General features: G+C 42.8%; 2 protein-coding genes across 7 annotated transcripts in view; one reads left to right on the top strand and one right to left on the bottom strand.

The window, feature by feature from the left end:
• Nucleotides 1-107, bottom strand: part of ZNF565 (zinc finger protein 565) — a 33485-nt gene extending 33378 nt beyond the window's left edge. The window contains exon 1 of the mRNA XM_074386508.1: nucleotides 6-107. The gene's annotated coding sequence lies outside the window, so the exon portion shown is untranslated. The remainder of the gene's footprint in view (nucleotides 1-5) is intronic.
• ZNF146 (zinc finger protein 146) lies at nucleotides 46-27986 on the top strand. Of its 6 annotated transcripts, none has more exons than XM_010347978.3 (3): nucleotides 46-135; nucleotides 13691-13765; nucleotides 24915-27986. In XM_010347978.3, the coding sequence occupies exon 3, from the start codon at nucleotides 25673-25675 to the stop codon at nucleotides 26549-26551; it is 879 nt and encodes a 292-aa protein (XP_010346280.1). In that variant the 5' UTR covers nucleotides 46-135; nucleotides 13691-13765; nucleotides 24915-25672; the 3' UTR covers nucleotides 26552-27986. The 6 variants fall into 6 exon arrangements, with proteins under 6 accessions (XP_010346280.1, XP_010346279.1, XP_010346277.1 ...); XM_010347977.3 differs by lacking the exon at nucleotides 46-135 and adding an exon at nucleotides 195-270; XM_010347975.3 differs by lacking the exon at nucleotides 46-135 and adding an exon at nucleotides 210-311.

Here is a 27986-nt window from a genome sequence, read left to right as displayed (position 1 = left end):
CTTACCTCAAGAGCCCCATCGTCACAGGAGGAGGCGGCCAAGTTTGGGGGAAGGGAGGAGACGGAGAGCCGACCAGCAAAGCCTCAAGGGAAATGTAGTCCAAAGCCTAGGAAGCGGCGTTGCTGGTGATAGAAGGTAATCCGGTACCAGCCTGGGCCTGGCCGCGGTGACCGAGGCGGGCGGCGTCGCGGAGACTTCTGGGAGTATTTCCTCGCCCTCGGAGTGCGCAAGCGCAGCGCACCGAGTGGACATTTTGGTCTTTGTCCGCGGGTCAGTACGGCCCCTGGGTCCACGTGGCGCGAAAGTAGGAGGTGGGATCTGGGCGTCTCGGGTCGGTCGGACCGGGGAGGTTAAAGGGGAGGATTCCTGATCATTAGGGGCGCGGCGGGAGGGCAGGGAGTGGGTCTGAGAGATTCCGGCCTACGTGCGGGGCGGAGGTGGGGGCCTCTGAGACAGGTTTGAGCGAGTGTGACCCTGAGTTTGACCGCAAAGTTTGACCCGATGTTTGGGATTGTTGAGTGAATGTGAAACTGGGTGCGGGATTGTGTGTGATTATGCCTAAGAGGGAGATGTAGGAGACCAACATTGAGGTACGTTTGAGCTGCACTTCCCTTGTCGAAAGTGCTGATAATTATAACGGTGCCATCTTCCTAGAGCATCTGTTTTACTTGAAAATTGAAGGGGTGGAAAAGCTAAGTGGTGAATAATTTTAAAACGAGTTTTTATTTAAAAGCATTTCTTTTTAATTGGAGTGGAATGCAAATCACTGTGACTTTTTTTTTTTTTTTTAACGAGAGTGTTTCAAAGGAACTGTTGTTTCGGGGTGCCTGCTTTAGACTGTTCAGATCCCCAAATCTTTGAGGTACTTTAATTAAAGGCTGTTAAGCAAAGCCCTAGACTAAATAGCATTGTACATTTTGAGAAGCAATGCCATGTAACGCAGCCCAGGATGAGGGAGTCAAAGGTTTTTATATTAGGCACAGTTATCCTCATTTTTTTGAAGAAAACTTAATTGTTGCAGTGTTTATGAGTCTGGATTAAATCCTAGGTGTCTTAATTACTTAATGAGTCGAGGCGTCCTCAGGTTGTATGGATTTTGTGGAGTAATAGAGAAAACTACTTCCTTCTGCAGAGATGCCTTTTCTAAGGAAATCACCCACCGTCGTCTTTGATATAGTTTTAAATTATAAAAAGTTTAAGTAATTGGGTACCAAATTAGTATCTACAAATAAATAGCTTTCTAATTTACAAATATCAGTTAGAATACATAATTGAAAAAAACTAATATTTACAGTAGCAGTAAAAATATGATAAAGTATTGTAGAATAAACTTAAGAAAGGTCCAAAACTATTAAGAAAGAACTTTAAAATACTAAGGGGCACACAAATGTAAACAAATAAATATACCATGTGACATTAAGAAGTGTGCGCAAACTTAAGTAAATGTATTAGTTTAATGTGATCTTGGCCTGGTGAGGTGGCTTATGCCTGTAATCCTAGCACTTTGGAAGGCTGAGATGGGCGGATCACCTGAGGTCGGGAGTTCCAGACTAGCCCAGCCAACATGGTGAAACACCGGCTCTACTTTAAAAAAAAAAATTAGCCGGATGTGGTGGCAGGCGCCTGTAATCTCAGCTACTGCGGAGGCTGAGGCAGGAAAATTGCTTGAACCTAGGAGACGGAGGTTGCAGTGAGCCAAAATTGTGCCCCTGCACTCCAGCCTGGGCAAGAGAGAGACTCCGTCTCAAATAATAAGAATGTGATCCTAACAAAAGTATGGAAAAGTTTTTCTCCTTTGGAACTAGGGGAAGCGATTCTAGACTTAATGTGGAAAAACAGGCAAGCCACAAGAGCCAGTAACAAACTGAAAAAGAAAAGCCATTGAAGTGTGGGGAGGTGGGAACCTAACACATTTTAAAATATAAAGCCTCAGGCCGTGCTTGGTGGCTCACATCTGTAATCCCAGCACTTTAGGAGGCCAAGGCAGGAAGATGGCTGGAGTCCAGGAGTTAAGAGACCAGCTTGGGCGACATAGTGACATCTCCTGTAGTCCCAGCTGCTTGGGATGCTGAGGTGGGAGGATTATAGGCGCGTGTCTCCACTTCCGGCCTATTTTTGTATTTTTAATGGAGATGGGGTTTCATCATGTTGATCCGTCTGGTCTCAAACTCCTGACCTCACGTGATCCGCCCACCTCGGATCTCCCAAAGTGCTAGGATTACAGGCGTGAGCTAATTTTTTTTTGTTTTCTTTTTAAGGAAGACATAGGCTAAGGAGCCAGACTTCCTGTTTTAACTCTTTGTCACTTTGTACCTTGGGGATCTCAGGCAGGAACTTAAACTTGTGCCTCAGGTTTCTCATTTCATAGTATAGAGATAATAGCAACATTTGATTCAAATGGTGGTTGTGCAGCTCCAGAAGTTAATACATGTAAAGTTGTAAGAATAGTGCCCAGTGTGTAGTAAGTACTTCATAAATGTTAAATACTAGTACTTTTTATTACTATCTGCAAAAAAATGCTTCCTCAGAAAATAATTATAGCCCAGACATTAGTACTGTGTCTGGTAGGAATTTCTGAAAGAACGAGATATGTAGATGTACTTTTCTTTTTTTTTTTTTTTTTTTGAGACGGAGTTTTTGCTCTTGTTACCCAGGCTGGAGTGCAATGGTGCGATCTCAGCTCACCGCAACCTCCACCTCCTGGGTTCAGGCAATTCTCCTGCCTCAGCCTCCCGAGTAGCTGGGATTACAGGCACGCGCCACCATGCCCAGCTAATTTTTTTTTTTGTATTTTTAGTAGAGACGGGGTTTCACCATGTTGACCAGGATGGTCTCGATCTCTTGACCTTGTGATCCACCCGCCTCGGCCTCCCAAAGTGCTGGGATTACAGGCTTGAGCCACCGCGCCCGGCCTTAGATGTACTTTTCTTAATTAATATTTCTATATTTTATTTTATTTATTTATTTATTTTTTTGAGACAGAGTTTCGTTCTTGTTACCCAGGCTGGAGTGTAATGGCGCGATCTCGGCTCACCGCAACCTCTGCCTCCTGGGTTCAAGCAATTCTCCTGCCTCAGCCTCCCGAGTAGCGGGGACTACAGGCGCGTGCCACCATGCCCAGCTAATTTTTTGTATTTTTAGTAGAGACGGGGTTTCACTATGTTGACCAGGATGGTCTCGATCTCTTGACCTCGTGATCCACCCGCCTCGGCCTCCCAAAGTGCTGGGATTATAGGTGTGAGCCACCGTGCCCGGCGTATTTTTTTTTTTTTAAAGACAGGGTTTCACCATGTTGGTCAGGCTGGTCTTGAACTCCCGACCTCAGGTGATCCACCTGCCTTGGCCTCCAAAGTGCTTGGATTACAGGCGTGAGCCACTACGCCCAGCCTCAATATTTCTATATTTAATTTTTTTACTTAAAATTTTCTGTGGATGTTGACTTTTTAAATTAGAATGAGGAAGTTAGGGTTTTTTGTTGTTGTTGTTGTTGTTTTTTTGAGATGGGGTCTCACTCTGTGGCTCAGGCTGGATGAAATGGTGCGATCACAGCTCACTGCAGCCTCCACCTCCTGGGCTCAAGTGATCCTCCCACCTCAGCCCTACCCACTCACCCCGATGGTTGGACTACAGTTGTGTGCCACCATGGCCTGCTAATTTTTTTAAAAAATTTTGGGCCGGGCGCGGTGGCTCAAGCCTGTAATCCCAGCACTTTGGGAGGCCGAGGCGGGTGGATCACGAGGTCAAGAGATCGAGACCATCCTGGTCAACATAGTGAAACCCCCGTCTCTACTAAAAATACTAAAAAAAATTAGCTGGGCATGGTGGCGTGTGCCTGTAATCCCAGCTACTCAGGAGGCTGAGGCAGGAGAATTGCCTGAACCCAGGAGGCGGAGGCTGCGGTGAGCCGAGATCGCGCCATTGCACTCCAGCCTGGGTAACGAGAGCGAAACTCCGTCCCAAAAAAAAAAAAAAAAAAAAAAAAAATTTGTAGAGATGGGGTCTTAGCTATTTTGTTCAGACTGGAAGTTATGGGAGATTTGTTCTGTGATTACTTTCACATGGTTCTGATTCAGAATCTCTAATGATTTTTTTTTTTTATTAATTCTAATTGTGGTTCATGTTTGTCCAGAATACATCAAACATGATCTTACATACTTCAAATTGCATACCATTAGGAAAGATATACCATATGGCTGGTGATTGTTACTTCTCTTTGACCAAAATGTTATTTACTTTGTTCATTCCTCATCAGTCATTTAGTGGATGGTTTTAACACCAATAAGTAATTCTTGACTGAAGGAGTAAATTTCTACAGGGCTTGTAAAGGATTTTCTGTTTTGTTTTGTTTTTTTGGCATAAAAATAAGTAATTCTTGACTGAAGGAGTAAATTTCTACAGGGCTTGTAAAGGATTTTCTGTTTTGTTTTGTTTTGTTTTGTTGTTTTGTTTTTTTGGTATAAAAATACAGTATTTTGTATGTTACGAGAAACTTCTGGGAACAAACCAGAAACTATTCCTGGAAATGCTGTCTTAACTTAATTTCTCTTGTCTTTTTATTCCTTTTGCATTTATATGATTATTTTTAACAAAATTTATTCATTTTTTTTGAGACGAAGTTTTGCTCTGTCACCCAGGCTGGAGTGGCGGGATCTTGGCTCACTGCACCCTCTGCCTCCCAGGTTCCAAAGATTCTCCTGCCTCAGCCTCCTGAGTAGCTGGGATTATAGGTGTGCCACCACATCCAGCTAATTTTTTTCTTTCTTTCTTTCTGTATTTTTAGTAGTGACAGGGTTTTACCATGTTGGTCAAGCTGGTGTCAAACTCCTTACCTTGTGATCCTCCCGCCTCCCAAAGTGCTGGAATTACAGGCCTGAACCCCACTGTGCCTGGCCGCATTTATGTGATTGTTAGATCTAATTGGATCTTTTTTCCCCCGTGGCTTTTTCTTTTTTTTCTTTTTTTTTTTTTTTGAGATGGACTTTTACTCTTGTTACCCAGGCTGGAGTGCAATGGCGCGATCTCGGCTCACCGCAACCTCCGCCTCCTGGGTTCAGGCAATTCTCCTGCCTCAGCCTCCTGAGTAGCTGGGATTACAGGCACGCGCCACCATGCCCAGCTAATTTTTTTTAGTATTTTTAGTAGAGATGGGGTTTCACCATGTTGACCAGGATGGTCTCGATCTCTTGACCTCATGATCCACCCGCCTCAGCCTCCCAAAGTGCTGGGATTACAGGCGTGAGCCACTGCGCCCGGCCTGCTTTTTCTTTTTTAAACCTCATCCTAAAGTTGTGTATGTTTAGTGTGTTCTAGAATCAGCTGCGCTTTTTGAGGCCAGTGGACGCTTCTTCAGGTCATTCTTGTCTCATTTTGACTGACATCATTTATCTTGGAAAGTTTCCCTGCACTGCAGGCTTACTTGTACCTTCCTCCGAGACCTGGAATTGGCCATTTCTCCAAGGAGCTCTGGTTCCTTTTATTGGAGAAAGGTATTAGAGACAAGATTGAGGGTGTGCCCATTGCCCAGGGGTAACATTGTTTTAAGGACATTTTAAATGCTAGAGCATTTAAAAAATATATTTTAAGTGTATTTTTAAAAATCACGAGTCCGCCGGGCACGGTGGCTCAAGCCTGTAATCCCAGCACTTTGGGAGGCCGAGGCGGGTGGATCACGAGGTCGAGAGTTCGAGACCATCCTGGTCGACATGGTGAAACCCCGTCTCTACTAAAAATACAAAAAATCAGCTGGGCATGGTGGTGTGTGCCTGTAATCCCAGCTGCTCAGGAGGCTGAGGCAGGAGAATTGCCTGAACCCAGGAGGCGGAGGTTGCGGTGAGCCGAGATGGTGCCATTGCACTCCAGCCTGGGTAACAAGAGCGAAACTCCGTCTCAAAAAAAAAAAAAAAAAAAATCACGAGTCCGTATTATACTTCTAATTCAGTTTAAATGGTATTGTATTTTTGCCTAATTTCTTAGCTCCTAGTTGTATTTTATAGTAAAAATTTTGAAACAGTTATATAAGTACTTATTTTCTTTGTTTTATCCTGCAATATAAAGAAAATGGTTTCAGGCCAGGAGCAGTGGCTCATTCCTGTAATCCCAGCACTTTGGGAGGCCAAGGTGGACAGATCACCTGAGGTTAGGAGTTTGAGACCAGCCTGACCAACATGGAGAAAACCCCGTCTGTACTAAAAATACACAGTTAGCTGGACGTGGTGGCTCATGCCTGTAATCCTAGCTATTCGGGAAGCTGAGGCAGGAGAATCACTTGAACCCTGGAGGCGGAGGTTGCAGAGGTCCCCCGGGTCCCCCCATTGCATTCCAGCCTGGGCAACAAGAGGGAAACTCTGTCTCCAAAAAAATAACATAAAGAAAGTAAATGGTTTCAATAACAATGCTGTTAGTAGTAGTAACCATAAACTTACTGTATCATGTTAAAAAATTATTTATTTATTTATTTTTTAAGATGGGGTTTCTCCATGGTGGCCAGGCTGGTCTTGAACTCCTGACCTCAGGTAATCCACCCACCTTGGCCTCCCAAAGTGCTAGGATTACAGATGTGAGCCACCGTGCTCAGCCAAAAATTCTTTCTTTAATGTATGTAGCTATTTTTGTTCTTAAAATGCTTTTTTTCTGAGACAGAGTCTTACACTTTTGCACAATGGCATGAAAGAGTTCAGTGGTTCATGCACTGACACGATCTTGGCTCACTGCAACATCTGCCTCCCTGGTTCAAGTGATTCTCCTGCCTCAGTCTCCCAAGTAGCTGGGATTATAGTGCCTACCACCACATCCAACTAACTTTGTATTTTTGGTAGACTCAAGAGTTTCTTCATGTTGGCCAGGCTGGTCTCGAACTCCTGACCTCCAGTGATCCACTAGTCTTGGCCTCCCAAAGTGCGGGGATTTCAGGCATCAACCACTGAGCCCAGTTTTTAAAATGCATCCGTCTAAACATGTGTAGTTAAAGAACTCTGTTCTAAAGTCATTTGAAATCCTTTTTCTGAGGAATTATGTTACGGAGTCAACATACAGTTGGGTTCATTTGTTGTTTTCAAGTTAAGGGACTGCTTTTTTAAAAATGGATTTAAGTACTATTGAAGTAGGTAATATATTTCTATGAGTCAACAAAGATACATCTCACAGAGATAGTTCATTCTGCTCCCTTCCCCCAGTCACATTCTTCTTTGTCTTATGTAAACATGTCTTTTTTGTTTGATTGTTTCTGGTTTATCCTACAAGTGGGTTTTTTGTTGAGTCACTAGTATATTATTTCTCTTCACGCCTATTTCCCCAGATGGTATGCCATATATACCTCTTTGTATCTTACTTCCCTTGTTTTTTTTTCCTCCTTTTTTTTTTCTTCATTTTTTTTTTTTTTTTCCTCACTTCCCTTGTTAACAATATGTCCTAGACCTGGCCCTTCTTCTTCTTCTTCTTTTTTTTTTTTTAAATAGCCTCGCACTGTCACCTAAGCTGGTGTGCAGTGGTGTGAACATGACATACTGCAGCCTCCCAACTCCTGGGCTGAAGTGATCCTCCTGCCTCAGCCTCCTGTGTAGCTGGACCGTAGGCACACTTCACCATGCCTGGCTTATTTACTTGTTGTAGAGATGAGGTCTCACTGAAGTGTTTCCCAGGCTGGTTTCAAACTCCTGAGCTCAAGCAGTCCTTCTCCCTTGGCTTCCCAAAGCATTGGGATTATATGCATGAGCCACTGCGCCCAGCTGAGATGTCCCTTCTTAATCATAATCTTTAAAAAAAAAAAATTTTTTTTAGCTGCTGTATAAATAAGATGTTCATTGTTTGGATGCATCATAGTTGATTCAGTTAATCCTGTTGTTGAGCATTTGGAGTGTTGCCAGTCTTCTGCTGTTGCTAACGAGGCAGTAATGAATAATTTTTTTATGTGCGCCATTTTGTACTGGCACAGGAGTAGCTGTAAACTAGATCACTATTAATACAAGTGGCACTGCCCAGTGGGTAACTACTTACACTCCCATGAGTCATGTGCAAGAGCACCTTCTTCTCAAGCTCACCATGAGTGTAGTGTTGAATTTTGCTATTTCACTGGGGGCATAAGTGACAATCGGCACTTCAGTGTAGGTTTCATTTACATCCCTTCTATGAATGAGAGAGAATGCCTTTTCATATGTTAAAGGCCCATAGGTATTAATCTAAGAACTGTCTATTCGTATCCTTTTCACGATTTTCCTATGCCGTGTCTTTTCCTTTGAGGAGCTGTTTATACATTACAAAGGTTAGCCCTAAATGAAATGAGTGGGTGGGTTGTTTTTTTTTTTAAGGTTTTTGTTTGCATTTTGACAGTGGTTTTTTTTTTATCTTGCAGAATCAAGAGGATTTATTTGTTTTAATTTGGTATTGTTATTTTTTTACATAGTTGTGCTTAGAATGAGCCCCCTGTGGTTGGTGAGCACAGAGACATCCCCACACCACAGCAAAGAGGTTTTTTGTTTGTTTTTTTTTTTGAGACGGAGTTTCGCCCTTGTTACCCAGGCTGGAGTGCAATGGCGCGATCTCGGCTCACCGCAACCTCTGCCTCCTGGGCTCAGGCAATTCTCCTGCCTCAGCCTCCTGAGTAGCTGGGATTACAGGCACGTGCCACCATACCCAGCTAATTTTTTGCACTTTTAGTAGAGACGGGGTTTCACCATGTTGACCAGGATGGTCTCGATCTCTCAACCTCGTGATCCACCCGCCTCGGCCTCCCAAAGTGCTGGGATTACAGGCTTGAGCCACCGCGCCCGGCCTTCTTTTTCTTTTTAAAAAAAAATTTGGCTGGGTGCAGTGGCTCATGCCTGTAATCCCAGCACTTTGGGAGGCTGAGGCGGGCAGATCACTTGAGGTCAGGAGTTCAAGACCAGCCTGGCCAACATGTGAAACCCTGTCTCTGCTAAAAATACAAAAAGATAAGCCAGGCACTGTCATGCACAAGATCACACCACTGCACTCCAGCCTGTGTGACAGAGCGAGACTCCATCCCCCCCCCAAAAATTAATCTAGTTATATTTAATACAAATAAATTATGCAGTTAGATTTATACATCTTTTAATTTATGGTTATAGTCTGAAAGGCTTTTCCACTCTTAAGTTTAACCCATATGTTCAAATTCTTAACTTACAAGGTTATAGTTTTTTGTTGTTTGTTTTAGAGTTGGGATCTTAATCGGCCACCCAGGCTGGAGTGCACTGGCATGATCACAGCTGACCGCAGGCTCCATATCCTGGCTAATTTTAAAAAATATTTTTGTAGAGTTGAGATCTCCCTCTGTTGCCTAGGCTGATCTCAAACTCCTGGGCTCAAATGATCCTCCTACCTTAGCCTTCTAAGACAGAGTTATAGTTTTTATAAGGTTTTGTTTTCATTTTAATTTATTATCCATTTAGATTTTATCTTGGTATATGCTATCAGATATGCATCCAGCTTTACCTTTTTCCAATTGGCTACCCAGTTCTTTGACATCATTTATTGAAAGGTCTAACCTGGCACGCTGTGGTGGCTCACGCCTGTAATCCCAGCACTTTGGGAGGCCAAGGTGGGTGGATCACTTGAGGTCAGGAGTTGGAGAGCAGCCTGGCCAATAAGGTGAAACCTCATCTCTGCTAAAAATACAAAAAATTAGCTGGGCATGGTGGCACATGTCTGTAATTCTAGCTACATGGAAGGCTGAGACAAGAGAATCACTTGAACTTGGGAGGGTGCAGGTTGCTTTGAGCCAAGATTGCGCCTCTGTACTCCAGCCTGGGCAACAGAGCTGGACTCTGTTTCAGGAAAAAAAAAAAATTAGAAAAAATAAAGGGTCTTAGGTTTACTATTTTTAAGATGCCATTTGATTATATACTAAATTCTCACATATATTTGGTCTGTTTCTGGACTTCATATTTTCATCCATCTTCCAGTCTGCATTCATGTACCAATATTTATCTTTTTACTATTAAGGCTTTATCATTGTGTTTTACTTTGTGGTATGGCTAGTCTCCTAATTGCTCATCCTTTTCAGAGTTTCCTGGCTATTCTTGCTTCTTTTTCTTTGTAAATTTTAGGATTCGCTTGTCTCGTTCCAGAGGGGGAGAAGAAAGAACTTGTTATTCGTTATTTTTACTAGGATTGCATTAAATTTATAAAATAACTTGGGGATAGGAACATTAAATATTCCTGTTCATGTATGTGTTAGGTATACTGATTTCCTTTTGGGTCCTCTGGGGTATTTTAAAATCTTTTTCACTCAGGTTTAAACGCTTCCCCTTTTTTTTGAGACAAAGTCTCTAAAGTATAGTGGCATGATCTCAGTTCACTGCAACCTCTGCCTCCCGGGTTCAAGTGATTCTTCTGCCTCAGCTTCCCAAGTAGTTAGGACAGGTGCATGGTAACACACCCAGCTAATTTTTGTATTTTTAGTAGAGACGGGGGTTTCACTATATTGGCCAGGCTGGTCTTGAACTCCTGACCTCGTGATCTGCCTGCCTCGACCTCCCAAAGTGCTAGGATTACATGTGTGAGCCACTGTGCCCTCCTTCAACATGTTTGACTAAGTTTATTTCTAGATACTTTGTTTCATGTTGCTATTTTGAATGTAGCCATTGTTGGTATATATGAAACTATTGATTTCTACATATTAATATCATTCCCTGCTTTATTAGTTATTTGTCATTTGATTATGTAATTGAGGCAGTGGGCATTCTTGTTTGTTTAGAATCTAATAGAAACGCCTTCAATGTTTTTCTATTTTTTTTTTTTTTTTTTGAGACGGAGTTTCGCTCTTGTTACCCAGGCTGGAGTGCAATGGCGCGATCTCGGCTCACCGCAACCTCCGCCTCCTGGGTTCAGGCAATTCTCCTGCCTCAGCCTCCTGAGTAGCTGGGATTACAGGCACGTGCCACCATGCCCAGCTAATTTTTTTGTATTTTTAGTAGAGACGGGGTTTCACCATGTTGACCAGGATGGTCTCGATCTCTCGACCTCGTGATCCACCCGCCTCAGCCTCCCAAAGTGCTGGGATTACAGGCTTGAGCCACCGCGCCCGGCTTTTCTATTATTTTTATTATGATTTGCTTTTCAATGTTTTTACGTTAGATAAGATGGTAGCTTTTGTGGTCAGATATAGATTATGATTATATGAATACAGATTACTCATGCTGCCTGGGTCTCTGGGGGTGTGAGCAGAAAGACTGAAGACACTGCTATAGCCCAGGTGCAACAACCAGGGAAAAGCTATTAATTGAGGAAACAAAAATCCCTCAAAATTTTGTTACTGCATCCTTAAAAAATCAAATGGGACAAAAATAAGATGTCCATTTCTATTCTGTTTTCTGTCCATTGCCTTCTTTTGGGTGACTGTTTCTTTACTCGTTTCCTCTGTTTATTTTTTGTGATCTACTCATAACTTTGCTTGCTTTTTAAAATGTTTGTATCATAAGTTGATTTTGTTATGTTTCAGTTTTCATCTGCTTTGTGATTCCTTTTTTTTTTCCCCCGGCTGACTGCAACTTTAGCCTCCCAGACTCAAGCAGTCCTTTTGTCTCAGCCTCGCAATTAGCTGTGGCTACAGGTGCTAGCCACCACACCTGGCTAGTTTTCTGTATTTTTTTTGTAGTGATGAGGTCTCACTTTGTTGTGTAGGCTGGTCTTGAACTCCTGGGCTCAATCTGCCCACCTCAGCCTCTGAAAGTGGTGGGATTATAGGTATGAGCCACCAAGCCTGGCCCCTGCTTTGGGATTATTTTTATTTTTTACTTTTTAAAAAAATTTTCACTATTTTTTAATTTTCTTTTTCTGCAAATCCTACATTCCAGTATTTTTTATTTTTTGAGACAGGGTCTTGCTTTGTCATCTGGGCTGGAGGGCAGTGGCATCATCATAACTCACTGCAACCTCCACCTCTCAGGCTCAAGTAAGTCTCCTGTCTCAGCCTTTCAGGTAGCTGGGACTACAGACATACACTACCATACCCTGCTAATTTTTGTATTTTTTGTAGAGACAAAGTCTCGCTATGTTGCCCAGGCTGGTCTTGAACTTCTGAGCTCAAGCAAGCGATCTGATTCCTGAAGTGCTGGGATTACTGGCATGAGCCACTGCGCCCAGCCTACAGTAACATTCTCCCTGTGTCTTCAGCAGCAGCAACAGTCTGACAACTGGCAAGTTCTCATTTCTGTTCTAGCCCTATTCTGAGCTCCGCATCTGCATATCCAACTGCCTAATGGATCTGTCTGCCTGCACATGTTCAGAAACCTACACCCTGAATGTACAGAATCTCAAACTTGATCTCCCTCCTGCAAGTTGCTTCCAGCCAACTCACCTTCTCATGTTTCTGTCATGTATGTTTCAGTTTAAATCATGCCCTGAACCTTGTCTCTGACACACCCCATCAGGAATTGGTTATCAAGCTTTTTCAACTTACATAGTGGATGAGGGGGGATATATGTGTAATAGAAACTTAACTGTTTTGTGATTATGCTTTTTTATATGATTTCAACTTTATGGAAGAGTTGGAATAGTACAGAGAAGTCTCATATCCTTTACCCAAATTCACCAATCATTTACATTTTGGTTTTTTGTTTTATTTTTTCTTCACTCTTTCTCCAAATGTGTATATTTTTTTCCTGAATTATTTGAAACTAGTTGCGAACATGCTTCCTTTATCTATAAATACTTCAGCGTGAATTTTCCAAGAACTAAAACATTCTCTTTCGTAACTACAGCACAGCAATGAAATCAGGAAGTTTAACATTGATACATTAGTATTATTTAATCCAAAGTCCATATTCAGATTTGGTCAATCATCCCAATAATGTTTGCTATTGATTAGAAATACTTTGAGGGGCCAGGCGCCATGGCTCATGCCTGTAATCCTAGCACTTGGGGAGGCCAAGGTGGGTGGATCACCGGAGGTCGGGAGTTTGAGACCAGCCTGACCAACATGGAAAAACCCCAACTCTGCTAAAAATACAAAATTAGCTGGGTATGGTGGGCACATGCCTGTAATCCCAGCTACTTGGGAGGCTGAGGGAGAATTGCTTGAACTTGGGAGGCGGAGGTTGTAGTGAGCTGAGATAGCACCATTGCATTCCAGCCTGGGCAACAAGAGCAAAACTCCCATCTAAAAAAAAAAAATTAAATGGTTTCACTCAGAATAATGCAAAGAAGATAAATACTAGGACTCCAGGAGGAAAATGTTTGCATTTGTATTGTTGAATAGTGTCAGAACAACCTCCTACATATCGTGCCCATGTGCTTTAGTTCTGATAGGAACATGTTGTTAAATACACAACTATTGAATTCATCCACAAGTAAGGGCTGTAGTTAAAATCCTCTCAGGAACCTGCGTGGGAGTGTGGTGCTAGAGAAAAACAGCAATCACACAGGTGTGAACAGCTCTCCTGTATAAGTAAAATTCTGAAAGTTAATTCTCTCTTTTTCCCATTTCTGGATGTGTGTAGACTTTTAAGTGGTTTAATGAGCATGGTTTTGAAGTTTAGGATTCAAATGACCCTAGTCCCTTTGCCCACACGATTGTGTGTGCTTTAGTTGCTAAGGCAGAAGGTCATTGCTTTTTTCTGTGCTTCCTTGGAAATTGCACCCTCACACTTCAGAAGGCCAGGAGGCACCAGCCTGAGTTCTAGGATGGTACTTTGGCTCGCATTAACATTGTAATGCTGTGTCATTTCCCCAATAGCAGGTTATATGATCCTCTGCTGAAGCAAGAAGACATACTGTATGGGAGAGAAAGAAGTGGGAAGGATCTATGCAGGTGAGTGAATGACAGGCAGGCCGGCCACAGTTTTCAGTCAGCATTGATACCTCTGAGTACTTCTTTTTTTTTTTTTTTTTTTTTTTTTGAGACGGAGTTTCGCTCTTGTTACCCAGGCTGGAGTGCAATGGCGCGATCTCGGCTCACCGCAACCTCCGCCTTCTGGGTTCAGGCAATTCTCCTGCCTCAGCCTCCTGAGTAGCTTGGATTACAGGCACGCGCCACCATGCCCAGCTACTTTTTTTTGTATTTTTAGTAGAGACGGGGTTTCACCGTGTTGACCAGGATGGTCTCGATCTCTTGACCTTGTGATCCACCCGCCTCGGCCTCCCAAAGTGCTGGGATTACAGGCTTGAGCCACCGCGCCCGGCACCTCTGAGTACTTCTAAGGATGTTTTCTTACAGGCCCTAGACATGGAGTATTGCCTGGTGTGAGTTTTTGAGATGTCTGAATGACGTTTCCAGCCATCACTTTTGTGCGTTTCATTATTCTTCCTCTTTCCTCAGATTCTAGAGGGGACAGGCCCCCCTCCTGTTGCTGTTCTGACGTCGGCCTTCCTGCTTTTGCCACTGTGGTGGCTGTTCTCCACCCGCACCCCATTTCCTGTCCTTCACCCGCGCCCCGTTTCCTGTCCTTATGCATTGTCCTTTAGACTTTGTAAGACTTTACATATTGTCTAATATTTAGGTTCCTTTTTGTTACTACTTTCATCCTTTTAGTGGCTGAATGCCTCCGAATTATATTTTATGCCTGTTCTCACACTTCCCGTTTTCTTCTCACTCACCTCTGCCATTGTAGATCCATGGACTCCTCTGCCTCCATTCCTTCAGCCCCCATGTACCTGTCATAAGTTGTTGACTTAGAAATCAGTTTTTCCCTCTGCTACTTTTATGTGTGGGGATATATATGTATGGCACAATTATGGCTCACTGCGGCCTCAGCTTCCTGTCTTGAAATGATCCTCCTGCCTCACAACTCCCGAAAAATATCTCCTCTTAACTTTGACTTTTAGTCTTGCAGTTTCTTGCAAAGTTATGTTCACGTTTAAGAGTGTCACATATATCCTTCTTAAGGTAGCCTAGGAGTAAGCCAATACATACTATGTGTCTATGCTGCAAATATGTATATATATAATCCCTCATTTTTCCTTTTCATATAAATGGTGGCATATTACATATTCCATTATGTACATAAGATTTTTTCTTAGAATTCTCTGTGAGCACATAATTTGTTTTTCATTTTTTTTGAGACAGTTTTACTCTGTCACCCAGGCGCAGTGCAGTGGCATGGTCTTGGCTCACTGCAGCCTGCACTTCTGGGCTCAAGTGATTCTCGTGCCTCAGGCTCCTGAGTAGCTGGGATTACAGGCATGTGCCACCACACCTCTCTAATTTTTGTGTATTTTGTAGAGATGGGGTTTTGCCATGTTGGCCAGGCTGGTCTCCACCTCCTGGCCTCAAGTGATCTGCCTGCCTCAGACTCCTAAAGTGATGAGATTACAAGCATGAGCCACTGTGCCTGGCTGACACCTAATTTATTTAACCTGTCGCCTACTAATGGGCATTTAAGGTTGTTTCCCGGCTTCTGCTGTTGAAGACACAAGTATGTGTACTTGTTTATATTGCTTTGCAGAAATATGCAGATATAACTACACAGTACTTACTTTTAAATGGAATGCTGGGTCAAAGTTAGTTTATAAATTTGATCGAGATAAGCACATTGCTCTCAAAAGAAGTAAACCAATTTACGTTTCACCAATGTGATATATTCACATTCTTCAAGTATTTATTTCTTGCTGTCTAGTAGGTACTATTTCAGATGCTAGAGAAATGTCAGCTATCAAAACAGTCAAAAAATGTCTTCCTCCTAGGGCCTATGTTGTAATTGGTGGAGACAGACCATGAGTAAATGCTTAAAAAATCTATACCATCAGATAGTGATAAGTGCTGTGGAAAAGAGTAAAGCAAGGAAGGCTGGCAGAGGACCAGTTGGGGTTATTTTAAATCAGCTTGGTGGGGAAAGGCCTCACTGAGTGCCATTTGAAAAAAGATCTGAAGAGTGTGAGAATGGGTGTGTGGTATTGGGTGGAAGATCATTTAGCTAGAAGGACCAAAAGTGTTAAAAGCCTGAAGGCCGGAGGAGCTTGCTGTCCTGCTCAGAGAATAGTGATTGGGTCAGCGGGCTGGAAGAGAGTGGGCAAGACGGAATAAGAGTAGCAGTGGTTGGGGACCTGTTAGTGGTTACCTAACAGGTCAAATCACAGGCTTCTGCATTTATTCTGAGTGATTTGGGAGACCCAACAGAGGACTTTGCTTTGCTTTTCTCTTCCCCACCCCCCTCCCCCATTCTCCTCCTCCCTCCCTCCCTCCCTTTCTTTTTTTTTTTTGAGACGGAGTTTCCCTCTTGTTACCCAGGCTGGAGTGCAATGGTGCGATCTCGGCTCACCGCAACCTCCGCCTCCTGGGTTCAGGCAATTCTCCTGCCTCAGCCTCCTGAGTAGCTGGAATTACAGGCACGTGCCACCATGCCCAGCTAATTTTTGGTATTTTTAGTAGAGACGGGGTTTCACCATGTTGACCAGGATGGTCTCGATCTCTCGACCTCGTGATCCACCCGCCTCGGCCTCCCAAAGTGCTGGGATTACAGGCTTGAGCCACCGCGCCCGGCCCGCTCCCTCCCTTTCTTACCTCCTTCCCTCTCTCCCCCCTTCCTTCCCTCACCCTAGGCTGGAGTACAGTGTCATGATCTCAGCTCATTGCACCCTCCACCTCCTGGATTCAAGAGATTCTTCTGCCTCGGCCTCCCAAGTAGCTGGGATTATAGGCAGCTGCCACTACGTCCAGCTAATTTTTCTATTTTTAGTAGAAATGAGGTTTCACCATGTTGGCTAGGCTGGTCTTGAACTCCTGGCCTCAAGTGATCCACCTGCCTTGGCCTCCCGAAGTGCTGATTACCACTGCTCCAGCCTATCAGAGGGCTTTGAGCAGAGGAATAAAATGAGAATTACATTTTGAAAGGAATAAATCAGGTCTGCTACATAAAGTATGTAGGGGCCCAAGGCTGGAAGGTTAATTGGAGGCCATTGAGTAATCTGAATGAGAAAGTGATGGTAGTTTAGTGACAGGTAGTTGGATTTTAAAAAATAATTTAGAGGAATAGCTGACAGATTGTATGTGGGGTATGAGAAAAAAGAGTCCAACATTTTGATTTGAAAAACTGCAAGAAAATGGATTGTCATTTACTGAGACAGGAAGTCTGTAGAAATTTTTGAGACAGATCATGAGTTTTCTTTTTTTTTCCCACCCACTCTCATTGCCCAGGCTGGAGTGCAATGGCCCAATCTCAGCTAACAGCAACTTCCGCCTCCCAGGTTCAAGCAATTCTCCTGCCTCAGCCTCCCTAGTAGCTGGAATTACAGGCATGCGCTACAATGCATGGCTAATTTTTTTTTTTTTTGTATTTTTAGTAGAGATGGGATTTCTCCATGTTGGTCAGGCTGGTCTCAAACTCCTGACCTCAGGTGATCCAGCAACCTCGGCCTCCCACGTGCTGGGATGACAGATGTGAGCCACCGCGCCCAGCCAGATCAGGAGTTTTGTTTTGGACTTGTTTATGACATGTCTTTTGATCATATAAATGAGTATTCAAGTTGCCAGTTGGATATAGAAGTCAGGAATTTAGGGAGATAGAACATTGTGCCCTCTCGAACTTGTCTCAGAGGCATGATTTTTTTTTTTTTTTTTTAAAAAAAAGGCTGGGCGCGGTGGCTCAAGCCTGTAATCCCAGCACTTTGGGAGGCCGAGGCGGGTGGATCACAAGGTCGAGAGATCGAGACCATCCTGGTCAACAAGGTGAAACCCCGTCTCTACTAAAAATACAAAAAATTAGCTGGGCATGGTGGTGTGTGCCTGTAATCCCAGCTACTCAGGAGGCTGAGACAGGAGAATTGCTTGAACCCAGGACGCAGAGGTTGCGGTGAGCCGAGATCGCGCCATTGCACTCCAGCCTGGGTAAGAAGAGCGAAACTCCGTCTCCAAAAAAAAAAAAGAGCCAGGCGCGGTGGCTCACGCCTGTAATCCCAGCACTTTGGGAGGCTGAGGCGGGTGGATCACGAGGTCAAAAGATCAAGACCATCCTGTTCAACATGGTGAAACCCCATCTCTACTAAAAAAAAAAAAAAAATACAAAAAAAAAAAAAAGAAGGAAAATTGTCCCTCATCTGTCCTGCTTTACTGACAGGCTGCTTTATATGAGGTTGGTGTCTCTTTCCTTGCTAAGCCCTACATTCCCTACTATTCACGGATGCCAATCGGTCCGTCAAGTTGCCTTCAACCAGTATAACATTCCTGGATTCCATGAATGCATACAAGGAGCGGTAATCAGGCCCCGAAGCTGTGCCTGTGCTTTTGGAGAGCACCATGCATAAGGGGTCGTAGTAGGCATGTTTAGTGGCTCATGCCTGTATTCGGAGCACTTCGGGAGGATTGCTTGAGACCAGCCTGGGCAACATAGTAAGACCCTGTCTCTCCAAAAATAAATTTTAATTAGCCTGAGAACCTACCTCTGTTTTTACAAACAAACAAATAAATAAATAGATAAAAAAGGGATCTTTCTTAGAAGAGTGATGGCAGCTGTCCACTCACATCCTTTCTCATATGACATTAGAATTAGAACTACTTCCTACTCTTAATATTTCTTTTCTCTTTCACAGACATAAAAAGTAGTTAGAGGGCCGGGTATGGTGGCTCACGTCTGTAATACCAGCATTTTGGGAGGCCGAGGTGGGCAGATTGCTTGAGCTCAGGAGTTCAAGACCAGCCTGGGCAACATGGTGAGACCCCGTATCTTTAAAAAAAGAAAATGGCTCGGCTTGGTGGCTCATGGTTGTAATCCCAGCACTTTGTGAGGCCAAGGCAGGTGGATCACCTGAGGTCAAGAGTTTGAGACTAGCCTGGCCAACGTGGTGAAACCCTGTCTACTAAAAATACAAAAATTAGCTGGGTGTGGAAGCACACACCTGTAGTCCCAGCTACTCGGAGGCTGAAACTGGAGAATTGCTTGAACCTGGAAGGCGGAGGTTGCAGTGAGCCAAGATCTTGCCACTGGACTCCAGCCTGGGCAACAGAAAAAAAAATGTGGCTATGAATATGAACATATTTCTTTCTCTTTATAAAATTTTTTAAATCTTGGCCTTCGATTATGAAATGTTCTACATATGTAAGTAATACTTACTTAAACTTGAATTTAATTTTAATTAAAATGTGCCTGTTACTTCTGCCTTTTTTCATCTTCCTCTGCTTGTCCATTACTTCATGTTTTCTGGAAGAATTTACAAGTCCTTAGTAAATAAGATCTTAAACACGTTTTTAGATGTGCTGTTTACAGTCTGCATTATAAACCTGTTGAAAGGAAAGTAAAACCTGTTTTATTTTTCTGGTGAGTACTGTGAGAATGCATGAGGTGCTGTTAAATAATCTATGAATTTTTGTTGTGGATGTATTGATCGGTTCTTCTTTCTCAATTTTTAAATTTTTATTTTTATTTTTTGAAATAGAGTCTTGCTCTTTTGCCCAAACTGGAATGCAGTGGCGTGATCTGGGCTCATTATAACCTCCACCTCCGCCTCAGCCTCTTGAGTAGCTGGGACTACAGGTGTATGCCACCACACCCAGCTAATTTTTTGAATTTTCAGTAGAGATGGGGTTTTACCTCGTTGGCCAGGCTGGTCTTGAACTCTTGGCCTCAAAGTGCTGGGATTACAAGTGTGAGCCACTATGTACAGCCATTTGATTTTTTTTATATTAACATTTTAAACATAAATGCCGAAAGAGTAAAGAATAGTACAACGATCTCGTATGTATTCCACCATGTAGAATCAATAATTAATATTTTGCTATGTTTTTGTATGTCCGTATCTGTGTTTATTTTGTGTGCTGAGACATCATGATGCTCTACCCCTAAAAAATTAACTTTTTTTTTTTTGAGAAGGAGTTTTGCTTTTGTTACCCAGGCTGGATTGCAATGGCGTGATCTCGGCTCACCGCAACCTCCACCTCCTTGGTTCAGGCAATTCTCCTGTCTCAGCCTCCTGAGTAGCTGGGATTACAGGCACGCGCCACCATGCCCAGCTAATTTTTTGTATTTTTAGTAGAGACGGTATTTCACCATGTTGACCAGGATAGTATTGATCTCTTGACCTCGTGATCCACCTGCCTCGGCCTCCCAAAGTGCTGGGATTACAGGCTTGAGCCACCGCGCCCTGCCTAACTATGTATTTTCTACCAAGAAAAGCACAGGTGGACAGATCACCTGAGATCAAGAGTTTGAGTCCAGCCTGGCCAACATGGTGAAACTGGTCTCTACTAAAAATACAAAAATTAGGTGTGGTGGCGCATGCCTGTAATCCCAGCTACAGGGGAGGCTGAGGCAGGAGAATCGCTTGTAACCTTGAGGCTGAGGTTGCAGTGAGTCAAGACCACACCACTGCACACTGCACTTCAGCCTGGGTGACAGAGCAAGACTGTCTCAAAACAAACAAACAAACATTCCTTTTTTTTTGAGACAGAGTCTCGCTGTGTCGCCCAGGCTGGAGTGCAGTGGAATGAACGTGGCCCACGGAAGCCTCAACCTCCTGGGCTCAAGCAATCCTCCTGCCTCAGTCTCTTGAGCAGCTGGGACCACAGGCATGCATTGCACATACCACACACCCAGCTAATTTTTTTAAGTAAAATCTAAACTTTCATCCTTCGTAATTCCACTGTTTTTTCCTCCATGATACTGCCCTTAGTATTTTTAAAATGTGTACAGTATTGTCAGCCATTCAAATAAAAGAGTAGAGCCATTGATGTAACCCAGCATCTCAGGTTATAGTTAGGATGTTAAGACTTAGCTATGTATAAATGTGGGTTTAAAAATATTTCATATGAAAAGCGTATTTTAGAAACAGTGAGTCTGATAATAATTAGAAGGTCAGAGGATTGCATTTTTTTTTTTTTTTTTTTTTTTTTTTTGAGATGGAGTTTCGCTCTTGTTACTCAGGCTGGAGTGCAATGGCGCGATCTTGGCTCACCGCAACCTCCGCCTCCTGGGTTCAGGCAATTCTCCTGCCTCAGCCTCCTGAGTAGCTGGGATTACAGGCACGTGCCACCATGCCCAGCTAATTTTTTGTATTTTTAGTAGAGACGGGGTTTCACCATGTTGACCAGGATGGTCTCGATCTCTTGACCTCGTGATCCACCCTCCTCGGCCTCCCAAAGTGCTGGGATTACAGGCTTGAGCCACCGCGCCCGGCAGGATTGTATTTTTTTTTTTTTTTTTTTTTTGAGACGGAGTTTCGCTCTTGTTACCCAGGCTGGAGTGCAATGGCGCGATATCGGCTCACCGCAACCTCCGCCTCCTTGGCTTAGACAATTCTCCTGCCTCAGCCTCCTAAGTAGCTGGGATTACAGGCACGCGCCACCACGCCCAGCTAGTTTTTGTATTTTTAGTAGAGACGGGGTTTCACCATGTTGACCAGGATGGTCTCGATCTCTCGACCTCGTGATCCACCCGCCTCGGCCTCCCAAAGTGCTGGGATTACAGGCTTGAGCCACCGCGCCCGGCCGGATTGTATTTTTTTTTTTTTTTTTTTTTTTTTTTTTTTTTGAGACGGAGTTTCGCTCTTGTTACCCAGGCTGGAGTGCAATGGCGCGATCTCGGCTCACCGCAACCTCCGCCTCCTGGGCTCAGGCAATTCTCCTGCCTCAGCCTCCTAAGTAGCTGGGATTACAGGCACACGCCACCATGCCCAGCTAATTTTTTGCACCTTTAGTAGAGACGGGGTTTCACCATGTTGACCAGGATGGTCTCGATCTCTCGACCTCGTGATCCACCCGCCTCGGCCTCCCAAAGTCGGATTGTATTTTTAAGAGACAAAATTAGCGACCTCCTTAAAAAAATTTTTTATTTTTTGAGACAAGATCTTGCCACATTGCCCAAGCTGGTCACAAACTCATGGCCTCAAGTGATTCTCCTGCTTCAGCCTCCCACGTTGCTATGATTACAAATTATGAGCCACTGTGCCTGTCAGGAAGTCTTTTAAGAGTGCATTCCAGGCCTGTAATCCCAGCACCTTGGAAGGCCGAGGCGGTTGACCATCTCAGCTCATTGCAATCTCTACCTCCTGGGTTCAAGCGATTCTCCTGCCTCAGCCTCCCAAGTAGCTGGAATTATAAGCACCCAACACCACACCCAGCTAATTTTTGTATTTTTAGTAGAGATGAGGTTTCACCGTGTTGGCCAGGCTGGTCTCGAACTTTTGACCTCAGGTGATCTGCCCACATCAGTCTCCCAAAGTGTTGGGATTACAGGTGTGAGCCACTGCACCCAACCCTGGCTAATTTCATATTTATAGTGGAGGCACGGATTCACAATGTTGGCTAGGCTGGTCTTGAATTCCGAACCTCAAATGATCTACCTGCCTTGGGCTCCCAAAGGACTGGGATTACAGGCGTGAGCCACTGTGCCTGGATTGCTTTTTAGCAAACCATCTCTATTCTTGTATCATGTCAACTAGAATGTAAACTTGATGAGACCAGGATATGTTGTCAGTTTTGTTCAATACTGTTTATCTTTAGAGCCTAGAACTGCCATGCACGTGGTAAGAAGACAAGTATTTGTTGAATGAATATTTTGAGCTGCTGTTCTCAAATGTTTTAGTCTCAGAAACTCTTTACATTTTTTTTTTTTTTTCTTTCTCACTATGTTGTCCTTCCTGGTCTTGAACTACTGGGCTCAAGTGGTTCTCCCACCTTGGCCTCCCAAAGGGTTGGGATTACAGGTGTGAGCCACCATGTCCAGCCTTGTTCTTTCTTTCTGAAAACATTTATAAACTCTGTATTTTGTGTTTTGAAATGTCATAGTAATGTGTCTAGTTATGGGTTTATTCTTACTCAAGTGGACCCTTTGACTTAGAGTAGAGGCAACTTTTTTGTTCTTTGACTACTTCTTCTAATGAATTATCTTTTTTTTTTTTTTTCAACTTCTTTTACTCAGCTTTTATGTTCCCTTGGTGTATCCTCTGAATTTGTCATTGAAAATCCTACCATGAAATGACACTCATCACTTGTGATCATATTTTATCAGCCAAGTGAGCACCTAGCCATGCCTGAGTTTGCTAGGATGAGGCAGCCATGCCTTTTGGAACAGGGTGACTTGTTACTGCTGAATGTGGATACGCACTGCTTTATCTTTGTTTTCCCCTTCTCTCACAGTCTTAATTTCTAAGGGAACTTTTATTTCCATTTCTTGCTTACAAAACCCTCTTACTGTTTAACTGAAAAAATAGCTTTTACGTATTCCTGACTGGTTGTAGTGTTGTTTGCTGGGCCTTGCCTTTATTTCCTCATAGGTTTTTTCTCTTTATTTTGATGTCTTTCATGTTAGTGGGGCTAGTGGAATATTTGTTAATAGCTCACTAAGAGGTAATCATAAGCTCTTTTGTGCTTGGGTGCTTATATCCGGTAGGCTTCAGTGGCTGAAAAGTGAAATGCTTAGTGAACCACTGGTCTCCGTCTTGTAGAAGGATTACACTGTCTGACTCCAGTGAACTCAGCCACAGCCAAGTCTTTTGTTTTAGCCAATGCGATATGAATACAAGTGACACTTTGATACTTATCATCTTGGAGAGGGGCATCTTAATGAGGCTTTGTTTGTTTTGTTTTTGCGACAGTCTTGCTTTTTCACTCAGGCTGGAGTTGGAGTGCAGTGACATGATCTTAGGTCACTGCAACCTCTGCCTCCCATGTTCAAGTGATTCTCATGCCTTTGCCTCCCAAGCAGCTGGGATTCCAGGCGCGCACCACCATGCTGGGCTAGTTTTTGTATTTTTAGTAGAGATGGGAGTTTGCCATGTTGGCCAGGCTGCTAATGAGGTTTATTGTGGGCCTTTCAGTTTCTGCAGAGACAGATCCTCTAGTATCCTGCCCATGGGTATATATACCTGGCTGCCAGCATCTTTTATCTTCAGCAGCAGAATGGCGCTGCAGGTCTTACCATGTATGTCGGTTTAATCGTGATTTCCGTATAGCAGCTCATTCCTGTCACCTCATTTGCTGGATGCCCCTGAGCTCTGATGAAATTTCTTCAGAGGATAATCTTCCGTTTCACATGAAGGTGGGGCCAGTCCTTTGCTCTCATGACTGCACATTGTGTGTTCAACTGCTCCTCACACTTTTTTTCAGCCACCATCCTTTATTCCTTTCGAGAAACCTAATTCCCTTCATTTTCTGCCTCTTTCTGAAATTTTGTGGCACAAATCACTGGTATTCTCTTCTGTAGTACATTTACATTATTTGAGTTTCCTCATAACTCTGCTGTGCATTGGAAATCTTCCCCATCCTTCCCATTATTGAAAAATGTGTTCATGTCTGTTGAATACCAGTATCTCCTCTGTATTTCTTTTTCTTGTCAGTTTGTACCATTTTCCTCTTTCTTACCATTTTAATGAGTTTTGGAGAAAAGCACTTGTTGATTGATCTATTCTCTGTCTTAGAAATATGAGCATTATTTAGCCGGGCGTGATGGCAGACCTCTGTAATCCCAGCTACTCAGGAGGCTGAGGCAGGAGAATCACTTGAACCCAGGAGATGGAGGTTCCAGTGAGCTGAGATCACAGCACTGCACTCCAGCCTGGGTAACAAGTAAAACTCTGTCTCAAAAAGAAAAAAAATTACTTTTCTTTGTTAGCATCCCAGGTGGACTTCCTAATTTTTATGTAGTCATCTCTTTATCTCTTTCTCCTATTTGGCAATTCTTCATTATTATACCACTTGCTAAATTCTGAAATGGAAACATTATTTTTCAAGAGTACTCTAAGCTTTGTGGATCCATGAATGTTAATTTTCTGCCTAGGTAACCTCAAGTAGGGTTCCCTTCTGATAATTTAGTTGGAGGCATTAATATAGATTCTTTTCATATTGGGAGATGGGCTACCAGAGTTCGTCTCAGAAAAGCACAATCTGAAATTTTATTGCTAGTAATGGGAAAATTCAAAAATAAAAGTGATGGTAACATAAAGGTAAGATGAAGGGCTTACCATGTGCCAGCCACAGTTCTGGGTACTTTATGAATTAACTCCTTTGTGTGATGGTTCTTTGTACTCCATTTTAGAGGAAGCCTGAGAAAATGATGAGCAGATAAAGAGGCACCAAAACTTGGGAGGCAAGTTGATCCATCTCCAGTAAAGACTGAGGAAAAGAAGGAAAAATACTTCCTCTACTCTCAGACCTTCTTTCTTTGAAGGCCATCCCTTTTTGAAGTTTGGAGTTTGAAACACAACCTGGACTGAAGTCATGAGGGAGGTTGTGTAAGAAAGAATTATCAAGGGAATTATTTGGGAACTTCTCTACCACAGCTTACTTCTTATGCTATTAACCCCCTTTCAGTGTAAATGCCTTTAGTTTAAAACGTTTGTACCTCATCTGATACTAGACTGTTCATACTGGAGAGAAACCCTATGAATTTTCTGAACGTGGGGCATCTTTTACTCAGATGTCACGTCTCATTGAACGTAGAAGTCATGCTGAAGAGAAACCCTGTGCTTCTAAGGAGTATTGACAAGCCCTTAGCTAGATGACAAATCTCATTGAGAAGCAGAAAATTCATGCCGGTGAGAAACCAGTGAAGGTGAAAGTAGCAATACTTCATTGAATATTAGAAAATTTTTCAGGAGAGCATTGAATGTACTGAGTATGATTAAAAACTTCCTCTCAAACCTTATCCCTTGATATGCATTTGGGTGGTCATACACAGAGAAGCCTTATAAATATAAGAGATGTGGAAATCTCTTAAGCCAAAAGTAAATCCTCATTCATCAAACAATTCCTACTGGAGAGAAACCTTGTGAATGTGGGCAAGCTTCCATTCAGATGTCACAGCTCAGCCAGCAGAGAATTTACAGTGGGGAAAACCCCTTTGCCTGTAAGGTATGTGGGAAAGTCTTCAGCCACAAGTCAAACCTCACCGAGCATGAGCATTTTCATACGAGAGAGAAACCTTTTGAATGTAACGAGTGTGGCAAAGCCTTTAGCCAGAAGCAGTATGTCATTAAACATCAGAACACCCACACTGGTGAGAAGCTTTTTGAATGTAATGAATGTGGGAAATCCTTTAGCCAGAAGGAAAACCTCCTTACGCACCAGAAAATTCACACTGGAGAAAAACCTTTTGAGTGTAAAGATTGCGGGAAAGCTTTCATTCAGAAGTCAAACCTCATCAGACACCAGAGAACTCACACGGGAGAGAAGCCCTTTGTATGTAAGGAATGTGGAAAAACCTTTAGTGGCAAATCCAACCTTACTGAGCATGAGAAAATCCATATTGGAGAGAAGCCTTTTAAATGTAGTGAATGTGGAACAGCCTTTGGCCAGAAGAAGTACCTCATAAAACATCAGAACATTCACACTGGAGAGAAACCCTATGAATGTAACGAATGTGGAAAAGCCTTCTCTCAGCGAACATCACTTATCGTACATGTGAGAATCCATTCGGGTGATAAACCTTATGAATGCAATGTGTGTGGAAAGGCCTTCTCTCAGAGCTCATCTCTCACTGTGCATGTGAGAAGCCATACAGGTGAGAAGCCCTATGGTTGTAATGAATGTGGGAAAGCTTTCTCTCAGTTCTCAACCCTTGCTCTGCACTTGAGAATACACACAGGTAAGAAGCCTTATCAGTGCAGCGAATGTGGGAAAGCTTTCAGCCAGAAGTCACACCACATTAGACACCAGAAAATTCATACTCACTAAAAACCCTATGGATACTTTGAAAGTGGGAAAGCTTTCATTAGAAATGGGCACCTCATCATGCATCAGAAATAATCCATCTGAAGCAAAGCACCACGAATGAGGTCAACTTTAACTAAAGTTCTAAAAACTTAAGGGACACCAGAAAATTTGTACTGCAGAGAAAGACATGCATATGATAAAAAGCCTATGTCCAGCAAAGACACTTGCAGCAGTGATCATGCTGAAAGTTTAGGCACAGTTTCACGAGAAATGGGAACAGAAAATGGATGTCTTTTTTATTGCTGCCACCACGGATCTGGAGATATTTGCCAGTAACAAAAAAGTTGTAAATATTGGAAAGGAACAGACAAAAATAGATGACATGGTCATCTACAAATAATATTAAGACTCCTGTGGTATTAAATGAACAGAGCAGAAGAGATTTCAGAAAAAGACCTATGCATTTATTAGAATTTGGAATATGATATAAGCAGCATCAGGAAGTGAGGAAATAATGGAACTATTTTTTTAAGTGGAGATAATTTGTTCTCCAAGGGAGAAAAATAGACCATGAACTATACATGCAAAAGTAAATCCAGAGATTAAAAACAGAAATATGAAAAGCTGTATACTACATGCAATATGACCTTGGGAACAGGGAAACATTCCTTTTGACAACTTCAGAAATACTTAGCAGTTCTACTTGTGACTATGAATGCTCAGGAAATGTGTACTAGAATATTTACTGTGGCTTGACTTGTAGTAGCCAAAAATTAGAAACAACTGAGAATGCCCATCAGGAACTCTATGGGAAATTCTTACGTAATACTATATATCTGTAACATGCAACCAATGAAATCCACATGTATTCACAGAAAGATCCCAGAAGTGTTGAGGGGGGATCAAGTTGCAGAAGGATGCAGGTAGTACAGTGACTTTGTAAATTTGAATGAAAAGTTCCCTCACAATACTCAGTACTGTCTGTTGGTAATGGATGCATATATGTATGTACATGTTGAAATGGGTTGGAAGGATACAGACCAAACTCTCGATAATGGTCACCTGTGAAGAGTGGAGAAGGGAAAGTAATGAGTGTGGGAGGTGGGGTGGGTATGGGTTAAAGGAGACTTGAGCTTTTTATATAAACATCCACTTCTCTTTAAAAGGACTTCAAGTAAATATAAGAAGATTCTGATCGATTCTGGATTGTGGTATATGGATATCTTGTCTTATTTTTTGTACTTTTCTGTATTTTTAAAATTTCTCAATAGGAATGGGAGTGAGGATGGAAATGCTGTATCTGTAGAAGTCATGTTATACTGGATTCATTTCCAATCAAATACTAAACATTTTATAAAAAATATTTCTAAAATTTTATCACGGATGAGTGGATGGACTTGCTCTCTATGTAATATGAAATTAATCTATTTTATTAAAATTTAAAAGGACAGCATAA

The sequence above is a fragment of the Saimiri boliviensis genome, chromosome 14 (assembly GCF_048565385.1).
Source record: "Saimiri boliviensis isolate mSaiBol1 chromosome 14, mSaiBol1.pri, whole genome shotgun sequence".
Classification (NCBI taxonomy): Eukaryota; Metazoa; Chordata; class Mammalia; order Primates; family Cebidae; genus Saimiri; species Saimiri boliviensis.
This window is presented reverse-complemented; position numbering and strand designations above follow the sequence as displayed.

Excerpts from the sequence above, each read along its gene's own strand:
- ZNF146 (XM_010347978.3), top strand. The coding sequence starts at position 25,673 with ATGTCACAGCTCAGCCAGCAGAGAATTTACAGTGGGGAAAACCCCTTT.